The 18753-nt window shown below is 37.4% G+C and overlaps 1 protein-coding gene and 1 long non-coding RNA gene across 4 annotated transcripts in view; one reads left to right on the top strand and one right to left on the bottom strand.

Annotated features, from left to right (window-relative positions):
- LOC135274005 (uncharacterized) overlaps positions 1 to 18753 on the top strand; it is a 348490-nt gene that overhangs the window by 326912 nt on the left and 2825 nt on the right. Inside the window, exons 3-5 of one of the 2 annotated variants that reach the window (XR_010341795.1) lie at positions 3078 to 3296; positions 4409 to 4593; positions 11784 to 11927. This is a non-coding gene — a long non-coding RNA (uncharacterized LOC135274005). Of the gene's footprint in view, positions 1 to 3077; positions 3297 to 4408; positions 4594 to 11783; positions 13510 to 18753 lie in introns of those variants that run through there. The other variant, XR_010341794.1, reaches the window with a different exon arrangement.
- The window catches only part of BICC1 (BicC family RNA binding protein 1), a 312911-nt gene continuing 294855 nt past the window's right edge, over positions 698 to 18753 (bottom strand). The window contains exons 18-21 of one of the 2 annotated variants that reach the window (XM_012445757.2): positions 17699 to 17855; positions 14037 to 14197; positions 11295 to 11394; positions 698 to 3345 (exon numbers count right to left, since the gene is read on the bottom strand). In XM_012445757.2, the coding sequence (XP_012301180.2) occupies positions 3215 to 3345; positions 11295 to 11394; positions 14037 to 14197; positions 17699 to 17855 (549 nt within the window). In that variant the 3' untranslated portion in view covers positions 698 to 3214. Of the gene's footprint in view, positions 3346 to 11294; positions 11395 to 14036; positions 14198 to 17538; positions 17856 to 18753 lie in introns of those variants that run through there. The other variant, XM_064374146.1, reaches the window with a different exon arrangement.

Raw genomic sequence — 18753 nt, 5'->3', positions numbered from 1 at the left:
AACCAAATAAATAAATTGATAATTTAATATTGGGTCACAGGCAAGATTTCAACTACCAAAAGAAAGAATTTCTGTTCTAGAAACAATGTTTAAGAACCACCGGCATAGATAATTCAAGTGAAAATATTCCTGGGTAATGTGAGGAGGCTAGGTTTTCTTTAAGGTTTAGCAAAATCTCAGAATAAGTAAGAGTGTGTCAGTTCCGTTTGAGCATGAGTCCAGTGAGCATCTCAATGCATGGCATGGCAAACACACAGAGATAACACAATGGCAGTCTCTGAAAGGGGTACCTGGATCAAAAAGCCCAGCATCACTTCAGTCTTTGCTGATGGATGGGGTTGTCAAAGCGGTCATAACACTTGAGTCTTTATAAAAGAAAGAAATAACAAGAATAAAACCTGTTCTTATGATGTTACTCTTTTGTATGTACCTATGGGTGGCCAAAGAAACAATGATTGATGACTGGTCCTGGATTCACTGACTAAAATAAAGTGCTTTAGTTTCTGGTTGAAAATGAGGAATGTCAGTGCAAAACAGGAGGCCACAGAATGCATATTCAATTCTACTGCAGAAACATCTTTCAACTTTGCCGAAAATAGCCAGGAAAAAAAAAAATTCTTAGAAAACAAAGATAGGCATCGAATTGATGTGTAAAGATTTTCTTTAAAATAAAGACAATTTCATCTAGCAAGAGCAATACAAAGGGGTTATATAAATTTATTTTTCAGGTAACAACTGATTCGGTTAGAAAAAATTCCCATTTTCAATGTTAATTCCATCTCTTATTTTTGGAAAAAAATCACTAAAAGGACAAATATCCACACAAAAATACAATCTGTATCTGTTCTATATTTACAGATAACCAGTCAGTCATTATTAAGGCGCAGATTGATTAAAAGTTAACATTTATTCAAATCATCAAAATATTCTGTGCATCATATAACAACAACTCTGTATACTGTAGTGTCATATTCCCTTCACTGCATCAAGAGAAAGTGAGAAATAATTTCCAGTGTTTTTATTTTTAGCCACCGTATTTAATCTAATTTAAGTGGGACAGTTTTCCCTTTGGCATATCAAAGCACTGTTCATAAAAGCTGTATCAACATAATACTGCATATTCATTCCATCTTCCTCCTGTTGCAAATGCATGGTAGAGAGCTGGGAAAAGAGCTCCAAATGATTATTATCTGGGAAGGTCTTACTAAAGACCTAACAACATTTAGAGTCCTGAGTTGCTGAACAGGACACAAATCTGGAATTGTTAACCTGTACTAAATGTTTTCATGATGTATTAATACAATCAAATAAGATGGATGTTCATCACATGATCCACAAGACCATTTATACACATATGCACAGGATGACTAAAGGGAGTGATTTTGTTCAACATCCTTAAGCAGATAAGGCTTAGTTTAGTTTGAAAAGGGCAGACCCTCAGTGCCAGTTATAATTGGTAATTTTATGACATGCCCATTATCTATGCCTTCAAAGTAACCAATACCATTTTTTAAAGTGAAATTTTTTTGTGTGCAAAATGCCTCTTCAGTTCTTGTTCTTTAATGGTGTGATTCAGCAATGAAAAAATGTCAGCCAAGTATTTCTAATCCCATGTTTGTTTTATAAAAATACTCAACTCTTGTATATGCTTATCTAATGCCTTCTACTGAGAGCACGTGAGAGTGGTTTATGTCCATGTAGAAAATCTTGACTACTGAACATAAATAACTCTTTACAGTACAGGTAACGTGACAACATTTCCCATGGGAAAGTTTTCTAACAAATTAATATACTTGGAAATAATATTGCTTTGAAGAAAGAAAGGCACTTTAGTGAAAACACTTCATAAATCCATAAGATCTCTGAAAAGACCCAGGAAACAATGTTGCCTGATTTCTTGGACTTTCACAGTATAAGATTGTAATAATGAATCTGGCCACCTAAAAAATATCTTTTTCCTTCAGAACTTACTTACCTTTATAAACTGCCACCCTGGAGACTCAAATAAGCCTGTTCATTCTCAACAAACATAAGTCTACTTCAAGCAGACAGACATGGTTTTAGGAAAGTCCTGTGGCCATATGGAACATAGCTAACATGTACATGATAAGGATTGTAATCTATTCCTCCTCATAATGGCAACAGTGCTGTCTTGTCAGATGATTATTTGTCTTTTTAAATAAAGTGACAATCTAGGGCTCCAGTTATTGAATGTCGTCCATTCTCTACCATAAATCTCTAGTAAATATCAATTTCATCAATTATGTACTGTATGCTTATAATATCTAAAAATAAAAGTTTGATATAAATAAATGTCCTTTAGTGGCAATATACTAAAAAACAGCCCTTTGCCTCCAGACAACCATTAAAATCATTTTAGCATTACAGGCAGCAGCTAAATATGACTGCAAAGGGTTAATACTGCAAAGTCCATTTGGTCTTTCTTTGCACCTATTACCATGAACTAGGTCCATTGCTAAGTGTTTCTAGGATGCTAACATACATGAAACAGAATTGGTCCAGAAGCAAGTGGACTCACTTAAATTTCCCAAAGTCCCGGAATACTCTGCACAGAAACTAAGATCCAGTACCATTTCAAATGAACGTTTGATGTAGTCAGAAAAATGTGACTAAATCTGATCTGTACCAACATACTCGGTGACACGAAAATGGGAGAGAGAGATGGAGACAGTGAGAATTTCCACAGGACAAGAAATTAGAACGTGTAAAGTGCTGAAAGACCGCAATAATTATTTTAAAGCAGTACCAGAAAATTCCACCTTGATTATTTTTTTAAAAAAATCCCCAAATACCAAAATGAAACAAGCAAACAAAATAACTTCTAAGTTTTCTGGCATCCCAGATGTCAATTCATCCTTCATTTTAAGTAAAAAAAAAAAAAAAAAAAAAAAAAAAAATCAGTGCATATGTTATATAGGTAAATAAAAACAGGAAATAAAGCCCTATCCTCATATTGCAAATTCTGTCCAACTGCCATTTTAAAAAAGTAATCCACATTTGGCGTTTTGTATGACATCATGAGAACATCTTCTCTTTTTTTCCTCTTTACTATAAAGTACAGGTGCGAATAAGATGCTTTGGTCCTGATACCAGACACCCAGCGTGCTGAGGACGGTGTGCTGTGAAGGCTGTTCACAAATCTCCTGTGTCCACCTTTACAGTTAGTTGGCGGGCATGTGCCGAGAGGGCACTGCTACCAGCGGCCACTGACACTAGCAATGTCTGAGTGATACTGACGGGGTAGCCTTCCACTTGCTCCACCTTCCAGGAAAGAGGTGCGTGCATTTGGCGATTCAAAAAGCTTTCTTCGGTTTTTATTTAGTTCTAGAGAGAGAGAGAGAGAATTGTTAGGAGCTCAAGAGTAGTTCTATGTATATCTAGGACATCGCACTAGAGCTCAGAAAATGGTGACGTGGTAGGTTTTTTGAGGAAAGTCAAGTCTGGTAGCAAAAGGAAAACTTTCAGTTGATGGTCAAGGCATTTCTGAAACACTAGAAAGTATGATATGAAAGGTAGCATATTGATAGTCTAGAGAACTAAGGACAGCAAATACTTTTTATTGCAATTTGTAAACTCCAGACAGCAAATAGTTTCTATTATAGTTTGTAAACTATATTGGAGGATATATCATTCTCAGAACTCTCTAACCAAATTAAACAGTTTGACCTACTCCAAAGTCATTTCAGAGGCAAGGAGAACAATCTAAACTGGTGAAAGGCACATGAGAAGACATATTACTGATGGCACAGAAAATTATTATAGCTATTGAACTCATCCATGTCAAACACGGCAATCATTTAGTGATTAAAGTCAGATATGAAAACAAGACCCGCACCTAAACACAAGGATATTGGAGGAGTACCCTGAAGTACAGCTGACCCTTGAATAATGCAGGGGCTGAGGTGCCAACCCCCTCCTGCCCCATGCAGTCAAAATTCCATGTATAACTTTGACTTCCCCAAAAGTTTATTAATAGCCTGTTGACCAGAAGCATTACCAGTAAGTTGATTAACACATGTTTTGTATGTTATATGTATTTTATATTGCATGCTTACAACAAACTAAGCAAGAGAAAATACCAAGAGAATGATTAGGAAGAGAATCTATTTACTGTTCATTAAGTGCAAGTGAATCATCATAAAGTCTTCATCCTTGTCATCTTTACATTGAGTAGGCTGAGGAGGAGCAGGAGGAAGAGAAGGGGTTGGTCTTGCTGTTTCAGGGATAGCAGAGGCTCAAGAGGTAGTGGTGATAGAAAAAGAGGCAGGCACACTTGGTATAACCTTCCAAAAATACATCATAATTTCTGTCTGCCATTTTTGCTTTTTTCATTTCTTTAAAAATGTTTCTACGTGGTACTAGTCGTTCTTCCACTGTTTTGTTTCAGTGCCTGTATCATAGAAGAATCCATGTCATAAAAAAATCAGAAGCAGTCTTGAATAATCGGAACTCTTCTGCCAGACTGTTCAACGTCAGCTGTTTTCTGGCACTGCTTCTTCTACGTATTCCTCCTCATCTGGCACTGGTTCAGAAGCACTCATCTCCATCAAGTCATCTCTGTTCATTCCTCTGGTGTGTTGTCTATTAGCTCTGGAATTTCCCCAAGATCCGATCTTGAAATTCGTCATCCCTTACCTTTATTTTATTTTTTTGCCACATCCACAATCTCGTTCATGATTTTCTCGATTGGCTCTATGGTAAATCCTGTGAAGTCATACATAACATCTGGACACAGTTTTTTCTAGTAGGAATTCATTGTTTTGGGCCTGATGGCTTTCACAGCTTTTTCCATAACAACAATGATATCTTCAGTGGTGTAATGCTTCCAGCTTTTCATGTTTTCTCTATTGGGGTTCTCTTCTATAACCTTGGCAATCCTGTCCATAGAGTACCACGTGTAACAATCCTTAAAGGTCCTTATGACCTCCTGATCTGGAAGCTGGATTAGAGACCTTGTGTTTGGAGACAAGTAAACTACTTTGGCGACTCTGATGTTAAATGCACAGGGTTTTCAGTGGCCAGGGGCATTATCCAATGTCAAAAAAAAAAAAAAAAAAAAAAAACAACTTAAAGCATCAGTCTTTTACTGGCAAGTTATGTCCTGAATTCAGGGAAAAAGTAACAATGGGGCCAGTCTAGAAAAAGCATTCTTGTTATCCATGCCTTCTTGTGCTACAACCAAATGACTGGCAGCTGGTATTTATCTTCTCCCTTCAAGGCTCGAGGGTGCGCAGCTTTATAGATAAGGGCAGTCCTGATCATAAACATGACTGCATTTGTACAAAACAGCAGTCAGCCTATCCCTTCCTGACTGAAATTCGGGTGTTCATTTCTCTTCTGTAGTAATAAAGGTCCTTGGTGGCATTTTTTTTTTCCAGAATAGGGCACTTTCATCTGCATTAAAAACCTGTTCAGGTGTACAGTCCTTCTCCTCAATGATTTTCTTTTCTATATCTGGGAACTCATCTGCTGCCTCTTGGTTGACAAAAGCTCCTTCTCCTGTTATCTTCATATTTGTTAAGCCAAACCTCTTTCTACAATTATTACACCATCTTTTGCTGTCATTAATTTCTCTAGCTTTATATCCTTCACCTTATTTTTGCTTTAAGTTGTCATATAATGAGTGCTTTTTCTTGAATCATGGAGTCAATACATATGCTTTTCTTATAACAATCCTGCACCTACTCTAAAAGCTGCATTTTCAATGCAAGATAAAAAGATAGCGCAAGGCTTTTGTACCTGCTGGTGTAGCTGCAGCAATGGCTTCTCAAATTTCCTTTTCTTTTCCTTTCTTTTAAAAAATAGTCATTATGCTGTATTCATTCATCTTGACGTGGTGGGCCAATGCAGCTACACACCTCAATCTGTGGTACATATCAAGAAATTCAGCTTTTTCTCATGATGTCATGATTTGTCTCTGCTTCTGAGAACTAGTGAGTGGCACTTTATGTGGGTTCTATGGTGTACTTCAAGGTCTATGGTATTGTACTAAACAAAAATACCCAAGAACTGTGAGGGATCACTTGTAACTGTTACATACAACTTACTGGAGAGATTAATTGCTCACATGGAGAGTGTTAGTGTTGTACCGTGCTTTAAGCAGATACTTGCAACACTTGAGCTCAACGCAATAGCAACAGAAGGTGGCGATGAAATTATTACAGTAGTACTATATGTAACAGTTAATTTTATGCAGATATGATTTAAAATGTCTCTTTGTTTGTTTACATTTCTCTCTTCTGCCAATGGTGCCATATATGGTCTGTGAGGTTTAGATCAGTTTTAACATATTATAATGTGTATATTGTATGGTAGTAATTGATAAAATAGACTAGTATCTGTATATATTTCATGCATTCCTGAGACATCTTTTTCTTAATTTTTTTCAATATTTCTAGGATATGCAGTTTGGAAGTTTTTTCAAGTTGTCACAAAGCTCCAAAAATATTTCAATTTATTTATTTAAAAAAATCTGTGTATAAGTGAACCTGTGCAGTTCAAATCCATGTTGTTCAAGGGTCAACTGTATTACTCTACAGCCCCCATGGCTCTGCCAACTCACAAAGCCTATTCTTCTTGAGTCAAATAGTTTTAGAAAGAAGCATATGAGTCGGTTTCTTTGAATAAAAATTAGTAAAAAAAAAAATCACAACAGCTTAGAAAATTACTCAAAAACAATAAATACTTGAATCTAAAATTTCAGGGAAAACCTGAGGTGCGCTATTTGAATTGTAAAGAAATCAGAGTATTCTGAAAATACTGTTTGTTTAGTTTGGAAAGGTAAAAAGTTAATTGAAATAGACTCCCTTGTTTATGACTATGAATCAACCTCTGCCCCCACCTCAAAAATCACTGATGTAACTTTTTCTGACAAACTCATGCAAGTACACAGAATCATCAGACTATGCAAATTAGGGTTTTGGTAGCCAACAAATGCAAATACTCTCAAATTTATTCCGTTTAAAATAGAGGGATTATGTAATGGATTTGCTTAAAGTTGTCTCTTTTTTTGAGGTGCTAGAGAAGGTGATTCACCTTATATTTGCATGGTATTCAGTACTTTTTCAACCACACACAATCAATCCCCTTTGAAAATGTGAAGTTACAGGTAAGATATGGCAACCTACAGTAATGCTGAAGACAGACTCAGGTTGCAACAGACTGCATGGGGTTAAGAAAGGCCATATGAACAGACATGCTCCTATGCCCAAGTTCTGGAAGATGACCAACACCCTTAACATTTTACCCCACTGTCTTCCAAAATGTAAACACCTGCCCTGTATGGTCAAAGCAACAGTGGAGACATCTCTCTTTTGTTCACATATAGGTCTTAGGAGAGAAGAAAAATAACAATGATTCATTAGGCTTGTTGTATGACAAACACTTTACATTTATTTTGCCCTATTCAAGTCTTCCTTAAGGGATAGATAATATTACCATTCTCCATCTTACGGATGAGAAAATGGATTTAAAAAATAGACTAAGTCACTTGCCCACACAGGTACTAAATGACAGAGCTGAAACCTCACATGCCTCATGCAAAGGTTAATGCCCTAAGCAATGGCCTTCAGTGACCCACTGGACAGAGAAGACCAACCGAGGCATCAGGAATACAAATCTGAGAAAGCGATAGTTCCAAGTATGCCGGGTAACAGAGCTTTATTTCCTATTTTAGCATACTAAATTTACTTTTTAAATAGAAAAACCCAGCTTCACTCTGAAGAAGCAAAGAAGGTATCTTTATAAGCAAAAGATACATGCAGACATGCATACAGATGGCAGTTGTTTCAAGTTTCTCCAGAAACAGTGGCAATGACATTCCTATTAAAAGTTGGATACATGTTTCTTCTTAAAAACAAAAACAAACACAGCCCTTCAAAATTCAGAAATCAAGACAGAATTGAATATATTTAAACTTATAGAAACATTAAGAATAAATGAATCCCCTGAAATACACAGCCTGGAAAAGTTTTATCATCTTCAAGCTAGGGACAATCTTCAGCCTCCATTTTCTCACAGGGGAATAATATACAATTCAGGGGGACATTTTACAGCAAAGAAAAAAGAATGAGGCCAAACAACATTCTCCCTTAGCACATATAACATGTATAACTGAGCACATGACAACAACTGGGCCATTAAAACAAAGTTTTTCAAAATAAATGTTAAAAACTTTATCCTGAAAAGACACATCAGCCAGATCTTTGAAACGGTGCAATGATCACAAGGGAAGCCAATCCTAACCAATACAATTTCTAAGACAATACATACGTATGTTTTAAAATGTGATGCATAGAGATAAATATTCCAGAGAGGTTATCAAGGTCAAGTCCTACTGAAGAGATTTTAGAGTTTTTGTTGTTTTTTTAAATGATAAAGCAAACTCCTCTAATATTTTTCAGCAAGCCTAAGGGATGGTTTGGGAAAATACCAACCTTTTTCTTTGAAATTCCAAGGTTCACACAATCCTGGCAGCTCTCAGGATCTTGTTGCGGATCTGAACAGAGTCACAAACTAAAAGAATAGGTCGGGAAATGTTAGATCTACCTGAGGCCGTGGTGGGAAGCCTGTCAACAGGATGCTAAACGTCCTTTCACTGAGTCCCTGTGTATTTAACCAATCATGAAAATATTCTGAGAGGAATCTGAATTTTCCCCCCAGAAAAGTGGATTTGGGGAAAAAGAGATCAAATTTATACTTTGATTCACTTCCATTAGAGATAAGTTTCATCTACTGCTATAACATTAAAATAAATGTATTTTGGCCCAAGATTAAAAGTAAAACAAAACCTTATACTGAAAGAATAACTCAGATTATAAGTTAAAAATCTACAAAATTTAAAAAGGAATTTTGAGCAAACTCTGTATCTAACCAATTTGTAACCATAAGACAAACGTGAGGTGAGACTGCCCAGCTATGCTGCATCTATAGGGAGACAGAATGTTCTGGGACTATAAATGGGTATCTTTGTTATCAGATTCAGCTGAACTGGAGAAAGAAGCTTTTTGATGAAGAATTTTCTCAATAAAAATGTATTGCTTTCAGAGAAAATAATTTACCAGGTTCAAACAAATGCACTAAACAAAGATAAAATTATTCTTAAGTCCTTTATGCTGTGCAGAGCACCCATAAGGCATCTTAGTCAAAGTCTCAAACTCCCTTTAAAAGCAAGAGGACCTGGTGAGCCCCATAGAGAGAGGAAGTCTGCAGATGTAGTATACAGCCTCAGTAGAATGACAAAGAAGACAATGATTAGAAAACATATATATATTTAAATAGAGAACCTGAAACCCTTCTTATTCCCATCTAACCTCCCACACAAAGGATCCTGATATATTCCAGAGTAAAGGTATTGATGATCTATCTATGTCCATAAATGTATTTACAGCTATCTGCTTGCTGCTAAAAGCTTTACAGAATTAGGAATTGGGTTGGGACACCTAAAAAGGAACTAGTTTTCAGTATATCCCCACTGCCATTCCATGAATCTCTAGTGAAAGATTATGGAGCTCTGGTCGATACCCTTCACTGGTATAAAATTGCTGGCCCGCAGGCATTTTTCAACAGTATAGGTATGGTGAATGCATAAGTTAATCACATTTTAAACAGTATTTTTGCAAATTTCATTTGCAAATTAATAAAAGAATATGAAAACTTATAAAGTTATCTTGAGTCTAGGAATAGCCCCCTGAGGCTGAGCTTTAGGGGAAACAAATACATTTTAAAAATTACTATCATAGATGGTAAAAAAGAAAGAACAAGTAATAAAACTATAGTTTTGTCCATTTTCAATAAGCCTGATAATATCACATGAAAGGATAGATCTTAGAAACAGAAAGTGACCTTTGTACAATCATGTATTCCAATCTACCTTCATGATTAATAAACCAAAGCCAAAAGAGGTTTGGCAACTCAATCAAGAACTCATGACTTAGCAGAAGTAAGGCCCAGATCTCCTATTGAAGCCAGTGTTCTTTCCACTATACCAAGATAATCTTATGAGCAGGAATTACACATCTTCCCTGTGGTCTTCCATTAATAGAGCCTCTTGGGTATACACAGTATATCCAAGAAGAAATTTTAGAAGTTCTGGTAAAATTGGTAAGTGTAGAACTCTATCCATAGAAGAACCTAATAGACTGCCCCCAGGAAGCTCAATGGCTGAATTTCCACTCCTATTTCAAAGCTGCTGTGCCTATGTCTGCTTCAGATAAAGATTTCCTATGGGAAGATGGGTGGGACATGCAACATGCTGAAAAAATAAAGTGGAAAACCACTGAAATTTTAAATTTTTTCTGCTTATCTGATTAGTGAATGCTGTCTGGAATGAACTTTCACCAGTTGGATGCAACTATTGGCTTCACTGAGGCACAGCTTGCAAATTCAGTGTTCTGAAAAAGCATTCATTTTTCCACAGCACATAACACTTGGCTTCTGCCCTTGGTGTGTCTGTCTTTCTGAGACTGGGATATATATAAATTTGACATTCAAGAACTTTATTGGAAAGTCTTCAAAAATTAATCCCATTCCCCCCTTCAAATTTCTGCATATTTCTCTAAACACTTTTTTGAGGTTCATTACTATGTATTTGCCAATTCCTGACTCATCATCTGGCTCAATTCCTTTCAAATGAGTGGCACCCAATAAATATGTATAGAGCATTTTCTAAAACATACATGCAACAGATGTACAAAGAAAGTAGACTAGGGAGATAGACATTATTTTCCTTCATTCTGTGACTATCTTCAGGATACTATGTCCTGTGACTCATAAATTCTACTAAAACAGTGGGAAACTAAGAATTAAGACAAGTAACACTGCCAGATTCCACACTATCGCAACCAGCATTCTTTTCTTCTCAGTGCAATGATCTCGGTCAGTGTGAAGGACACACATATTTGAAACATAACTGCCAATCAAGAATGATTATTCACTAATACAATGATTACTGTTTAACACAACTGCAAAGAGGAGAATTAAACTTTCCTCCCATTTTCATGTTCTGCATAGGGCAATTTTGGTTAGATCTTTCTGAAGAGATCTGTTTTCAGATACGACCCTTGTTAAGGGAGGTTTTCAGGCAATGCCTTGATGGAAAAAGTAAGATATTCTCAGCATTTGTCACACTGTTGACAAGAAAACCCTCTGAAACCACAACCACCAAGGTGTCGGATTAGTAAGCCAGTGGTTAATGGGTAGAACCAACCCAATGGCTGAGACCACTGGCAAAGACTATTCAGATTTTAATGTATAAGTTGAATATTTATATTCACCTGAAATTGCAAGCAGCATTTTCCTCCTGGCACCAAAAGTAGTTATTCCCAGCTCCTTCAGATCCTGATCTGTGAGAGTGAGGAATGTCTGAAGATCGATCTGTGGGTAGAAAGGTCAATCTATAACCAATATATCACTTAGTTTCTTTATCACTGTAGGATCAACTTGTTATCACACTTACTTAATAATTATGCTCTGCCTACTTCCAAAAAATAAAGGTAGTAGCACAAACCTGAGAAACAAGAATTAAGAAAGATGGTGAAATGGAAGTGATAATTCTAGCAGAAGACTTAGCTATGAGCATCCTAGAAACTACAGCAAAAAAGAAAATACAAAGATTGTATCATTTTTGTGAACTGATAAAAGGAAGAACATTATCTGTTCAGGAAAGAAAAAATAGGTCTTGGAGTTTGAATTGGTTAACAGTATCTTTGTAAGAAGAAACTAAATAATATAACAGATGGTATCTTCCTTTTTGTCCTACATAGGATTGAAAGAAGAATTCCCAGACACAATCAGACCTACAGTTCACTTGGCTCAACCCAGCAAACTATCACAGAATGGGATACAAAAAGAAGTATTTGCAGAAACTATAAAACGATACTCTCTGGCATCAGAAACAAAGCATGAAGGTAAACTGCCCAAGGATACCCCACCCTTCCTTTAAAGATAGTGTGGAAGAAGAGAAAGACAATCGATTCTGAAGCCAAAGAGACTCAGGTTCAGATTCCAACTGTGCCATTACTAGCTATGGGCACAGAGGGTTGACAATACTATATCTTGCAGAACCGTTGTGAGCATTCACTATAACTACAGATATAAAGCACTGGGATTACCAAAGAGGCTAATTGGCAGCTATGGTTAATATTGATACTTTCATCTGTGAAAGCTGCTAAATGAATCCTCAACATGCTTACAATAAATTAAATCTCATGAAATTACTTAATGGGGGAATCTTGTTAAATCACATCTGAGTATTAGAAAATCTCCTACATGAAAGAAGCAGATTACCAAATTTCAACACACCATCAACAGATAAAACTTTTCATTAAATGATATTGAAGGTAATTTAAATTGTCCTGTTTTGATGTGATCTTAGAAAACCCTGGGCCATCATTTATCACAGTTCTAAAGATATGTTTTCAGAAATTCTATAACAGACTCTTCAGCTCAAGTGTTCCCCAACTTTCTCTTAAAGGACCAGATGTTAAATATTTTGGGCTTCGTGGGCCATATTGTCACTGTTGCAGTTATTTAATTTTGCTGTTGTAGCTGGAAGGAAGCCTTATACAATATGTAGACAAATGAATATGGCAGTGTTCCAATAAAACTTTATTTACAAAATCAGGCAGTGGGCCTGCAGACCACAGTTTGCTGATTCCTGCTGTAGTTTATAAAATCTTAAATTAAGTCCCTCTGGCTTTATACTTTCATGTTTTCCTCCTTCTTGGTGTAATTGGAATAAGAAATACCTATAATTTAATATGCTTCTTCAAACAGGAAATAAACATAGATGAAAACAAACCCAAAATATCATTGAATAATATTCAATCTCTTGCTTTTTAACCTTCTGTGCCTGGACATGTTAAAATACTTCCGCTTTTTAGCTTCCCAATCAGCTATCCTCACCTAACCAGCAAGACTAAATAGATATATTCTTTAATGCATTGATTATGAAAGGTTTATTCATCTTAGAAAATTCTTGGCTAAATGAACAGTAACTCAGATGTAGGAGAGGTTAAGTGAACACTAACTCAGACATAGGAGAAACAGAAAAAAATCAATGTCCTGAAATTTAATATACAGGACAATTGCTCTTTCAGTGTAAAAAACAAAAATGCTCAGCATTTAAGGTTAATAATTTATTGGACCATGGGCAGTACATTGAATTTATGATACGAAGTACCTAATAAAAGCCATAGATTCTTTATTAACTGACACATGCCTAGAAATTACTGACTAAATCAGATGTTCTCTAGCATTAAAATAAGCCAACTAGCATCAAACGTGGACCATGTCTTGATTTGACAAAGACACAAATGTATAGAACCATTTTAATTTTCTGACACTTTGGGCTAGCTGTGCCCCAGCAGTATGAGTGCTGTTAAGAAGAACCATGCCCAGGGCCTCTTTTCTTTATACCAGTACATAATAGGATACGGCTAATCAGTTTGACCAAAATCCATGATTGTGATTGTTCAGAAGACATCTCAGTTCTGTCTCAGTTCAGGTAAAACCCAAATGGTTAGTTAATGAATAAATTAACATGCTGAGAAAAACATGTATTATTCTGTGAGAACAGACTTCGGTATGAGCAGACTGAGTCAAAAATAGCCAGAGATATTTCAGATGCTGTTACTTAATTTTAAGTGCCACAAATAAAGATAACAGATTCAAAAATGAAATCATGTTAAATACAGACTTGTTGCTGACCTTAAGGGAGCTGTGACTACAAAAATTCCTATGAATCAATGTATTAATTGGGTTTTATTGCTAAAACTGTTAGCTATTATACATTTTTTGCAAGTATGATTTTCTCTATTTCTGCTATCCTGTGTTTACTAGCTGCATTAAATAAATAAGAAATGAGATGACATTTTTCTTAGTAGCAAGAGCAAGCTATGAGACTTGAATAAATGTTCAGTGAAAGCATACTCATAGGTCAATAAGTGACTTCATTCTAGAAGTCAACATACACACAACCAAAACAAAGATACCTGGGAAAATAAATAATGACTGACCTCTTGTTGCTGGAAGACATCTGTGTATTTGCCCAAGCCCAGTTTGCTGAAGAGCTCAGGGAGGTCAGAGCCTTTGAAAGAGCTATTTAGGTTACAGCCATTGCTTCCTGTCAGCGAGGAAATGCAGTCCATGTAATTGCTACTGCTGAGATAGTGTTCCGCTGAAAGGCAAAGGAGAGACAGGCTTGAAGTGTAAATGCCGAGAGAGAACATGGTTTAATGAAAAGTTTTAATCACCTAAATATTTCAAATTTCATTGTTCCGCTGAATAGACCAGTAGCTGTAGAAATACAGCAGTCCTTTACTGAAATATTGGCTTTTCATTAAGGAGATGCTGGTTATTGCTTTCAGCAAGGCTCTTGCCATTTAAAAGGCTCCACTTGGGAGGCAGAAATTCAGCAACAGTGCCTCTGTAGTTAATAATCATTCATCATATTCTCCCTGAGTAGTCAGAAGCATTTGTTGTTTATAATTGATTTGATGTGAATTAAATGAGGAGCTGGAAAAAGGATCCCTGGGACAAAATAAAGGTGTAGAAAGTTATTACAAGTCCAGGCTCCTTTTGGATGGCAGGGTGGCTCTGTGTATCTACACCTGTGTTTTCCTTCAGTGAAAGGAATTGTATGACATTGCAACACATAAATCCTGTTCTCTAGAAAAATATAATTGGGTAGCAAGGTCACAAAACAGCACACTTCCAAAATTAAGAGTAATGTATAAACTGATAGGAATGATGCTGAGGTTCCTGGATTTAATTTATGACAAAAATAAATCTGTCTGTTGGGAAAACTTTGAAGATGGCAATGCTGAATTGTGCCTTGTTCTGCAACTGCTTTGGTGGGCAAAGGTATCAACACACTGTGGCTCACAGACCCAGTGAAAAGCAGGGCTGGGTGATGGACTATTGAACCATGCCAAGTAAGTCTCACACACACATACACACACACAGCCTTGGAGACTTTAGCAGAGTGCAGGCATTCTACCTCCCAGACCAGTAATGAGCTCTTGCCTGTGTGGGAAATCTGTCTTCTTACACTAAGGATGTGGCTTCAGGAGAGATCCCCAAAGAGGTAAAGGAGGACGACACTGACCAAAGCCAATCAGATCCATCTAGTCTACTCTGGGGATCCATGCATCTGCCAAACCTAGAAATCTTGTTCTGCACTGTTTTGGGTGCCACTGATCGCTTTCTCCAGTTGTTTTCATCTCCCAGTTGAGATGTCCTTTATGATTCCCAAGCGGAAGGCATTTCCTGATAAGGTTTCTTTTTCTCGTAAAGATAGCTGTTAATCTCTTGGGGTGAATGTGCAGAGAAAGGACCCAAAACCAAACCCCAAGATACTGAGCCCTGGGACACTCCACCATTTACAGATGAAGCAGAGGCCCCAAAGCCATAAAAACAATTTGAGGAGAAGTGATTATTGAGGTACCAGGTCAAAGGTGACACAAAGCAGACTGCAATAAGCAAATTGTGGTGAGTGACCATTGGATGTGACAACATGAAAGTGGCTATAAGGCTGCCCATACAATTTATGGTTCAAATGATACATTTACTTTTTTTTTTTTTTTTGAGAGTAAAAGAGTTACTAAGAATTATGCTGCAGCAACTGGTATAAATAGGGACGCCCAGGGAAAATGGAAAACACTGGTGACCTTGACAAGGGTGTTAAGAGAAATTATCTACAACTGTGCTGTCTAATACAGTAGCCATTGGCCACATATGTCTACTGAGCACCTGAAATGAGGCTAGTGAGAATGAAAATGCTTTGTCAGTACAAAAATCACTGCAGATTTTAAAGACTTGGTACAACATAAAAATGTAAGCTATCTCAATATTTATATTGAGTACATATTTAAAAGGAATCTTACATATGTTGGGTTAAATAAATTAGTAAAATTTTTAAAAACGTGTTTAAAAATAAAATGTTCATAGTGATAAGTGTTCAAAATAGCCTATAACTTACTTTGTTTTTTTTTGTTCTTAACTACTTGTAGTTTCTATAGTCTCTCTTAAACTCCCTACACCCTAAAAAAGTGATGAAACCCAAATGACTATGCTTCATTAATCATTTCTTTTTATTAGTGTATCCTCCATCTTAATCCTGAACTTCAATTCAAACTAGTACAGTCAATTTAATTATCCAATGTTAAATGAAGGGACAGGAGATAAAGAGAAGCACCAAATGAATGTATCTTGGGCTAGAGCCTGGACATCATCTACACCCCTCCATCTGTGCCTGGCACCAGCCTGACTCTCAGCTCGATCATACTGTCAGTGGTGGAGCACCCAGCCACTAACTAATGGAAAGTCTCCAGGCTACTATTGACAGTGCATTTAGGGATGAAAGAGTTGACCATGCTTTCTTATTTAGACTTGGCCAACAACCTGATTACTCCTTTCAAATCTGAGACTCCTGACAACACAGCCGACATGATCAATAGTAACGTAACAACTGACTGTTACTGAGTGTCTACCAGGCTCAGCTAGACTGCCTTTCTTCAAGGAGTCTTCAAATACTCTACGTGTTTCAGGATTCCAAATTTGTCAGAAACCCTACAAAAAGGCATTGGGGCATAGCCTGTGATGACAATGTCAGCTCTCCTCTGTTTATACAGTCCAGGAGTATGGGTGCTGTTGTAGATAAAACAATGGGCTCATGCTGAGTTCCAGTCAGATTTGCTAAAAGCCAGAGCCCCCATTCCATAAGTTATTTTTTTTCCTATTTATGCTAATTCAGCAACCTCTATTTACAAACTCAAACCCTGCTGTTCACCTTTAGTAGCCACCCACTAGGCACTCTTTCTTCAATGGTTTAAGATGCTAATTGAATCACATTTTTCTCAACCACTTTTTTTTTTTTTTTTTTTTTTTGAGACGGTCTCATTCTGTCACCCAGGCTGTAGTGCAGTGGCTCAATTATTGCTCACTGCAGCCTCAAACTCCTGGGCTCAAGCAATACTCCCACCTCAGCCTCCCATGTAGCTAGGACTACAGGCACATGCACACCACCACTCCCAGGTTTTATTGTTGCTGCTGTTGTTGTTTTAATAGAGATGAAATTTCACTGTGTTGCCCAGACTGGTCTCAAACCACTGAGCTCAAGCTATCATCTCACTTTCGCCTCCCCACATGCTGGGATTACAGGCGAGAGCTGCCATGTCTGGCCTCAACCGCTTTCTTACATCCTTGTCTTTTCGTTATCACCTGGATGGATGTGTGTGCATTACACATTCGTGCATTCATTTCACAAATTTTTACTGAGCACCTATCTACAAAGTGTCAGTCCATCAGGTATTAGGGAAGAGGTAACCAATAAGGCAGAACAGAACAGAATGCCTGACATGTGGGCACTTCATAAATGTTTATAAAATGAACGAATATGGTCTCTGGCTGGTGGAGCACAAATTCCACAGGGAGACACAGATAGGCAGATAATTACCCTTTGGTATGGCAAGTGCTACAGTGAAAGCATGCACAAAATGCAGTGAAAGGAGAGAACCAGGTGGCCTGCTTCACTGGGAGAAACGAGGACAGCTTCACAAACAAGATGGCATGTGAATTACACCAAGCACTTGAAGTCAGAGAGGCCACAGTGATACTCCAACTCAAACACATTCTAAACTGGGTATACCAAAAAGTGTGAATAAAACACAAAGCTCACTTGATTTGTTTTGTTTACGCTTAGGGCTTCCAATAGAAGCTGCAAAGTCACTATGACTTGTGGGTCCTATTCCATTTCGGTCTCTCCAGTTATCAGATTCGCTTCCACTTCCCAAGTGCTCGCGACTGTTGGATCGTGAAAGGGACATTGATGAGCCCTGTAAATAGACAAAGCCAGATAAGGAAATGTTTAATCAGGTGGGTTTCTCAGGGTGGGAGGAGGAAAGCATCCACATGACACCACTGCCATTTACTTCTCTTGCCAACCACTGCAGCTACTCAAGAGTGCTGACTCCCAGGAAGGCTGTGGTACCTGCCTACAGCCTTTGCCCTGCACCACCAAGGACACCTGGTAATTTACACAGTGCAGTCTTGTTCTTTCATTATGGGGATAGATTATGAGGGAGAATTCTGAGATCTCCCAGTATAAATAATCCCTTCTATAAAATTTGGAAGAGTGGATGCTGAGACTCCTTCCAATTTTGGAGACCACAAAGCAAATCTTGCACCTGGTAGAGCAAAGATTCCTGCCTTGTAATACACAAGAAGTCTGCCCACTTCTATCTACCTCTACAATGTCCCAACTGCCTCCTAAGGACCACTTTATTCTATTCTTGCTGCTCATCCCCCTATAATCCATTTTCCATAAAGCAACAAGACTGATTTCTTAAAATGCAAATTAAAACAAACATGCCTCTGTGTAAAGTCCTGTAACATATTTCCACTGTGCCTTACCATAAACTGACAGGCTCCATAATCCAGCCTCTGCCTCTCTCCAATCTCATCTCTGATGCTCCCCAACCCTACCCACTTCTGCTCCAGGAACTCACCAGCTGGTTCTGGGATGATCATGCCAGCTGTACCCTTGGCCTACTACTCTTTCCCTAGATCTTCATGGCCTTTGCTTGCCATCTACATTTTAACTTGAAATGTCATCTGCTCATAAGGTCTGCTTTATGACTACCCAATCTAAAGCAGTTCTGTTTTGTATGTAACAGACAGTCTTGTTACCTAAAGCTTTCTTTTTTATTTTGTGTTTCTCTCTACCCACCAGAA

The sequence above is a fragment of the Aotus nancymaae genome, unplaced genomic scaffold (genome assembly GCF_030222135.1).
Source record: "Aotus nancymaae isolate 86718 unplaced genomic scaffold, 86718_ANA_hifiasm-v0.15.2.pri h1tg000010l, whole genome shotgun sequence".
In the NCBI taxonomy this organism is placed as follows: Eukaryota; Metazoa; Chordata; class Mammalia; order Primates; family Aotidae; genus Aotus; species Aotus nancymaae.
Note: the sequence above shows the minus strand (reverse complement) of the source record. Positions and strands in the feature narration are given on the sequence as shown.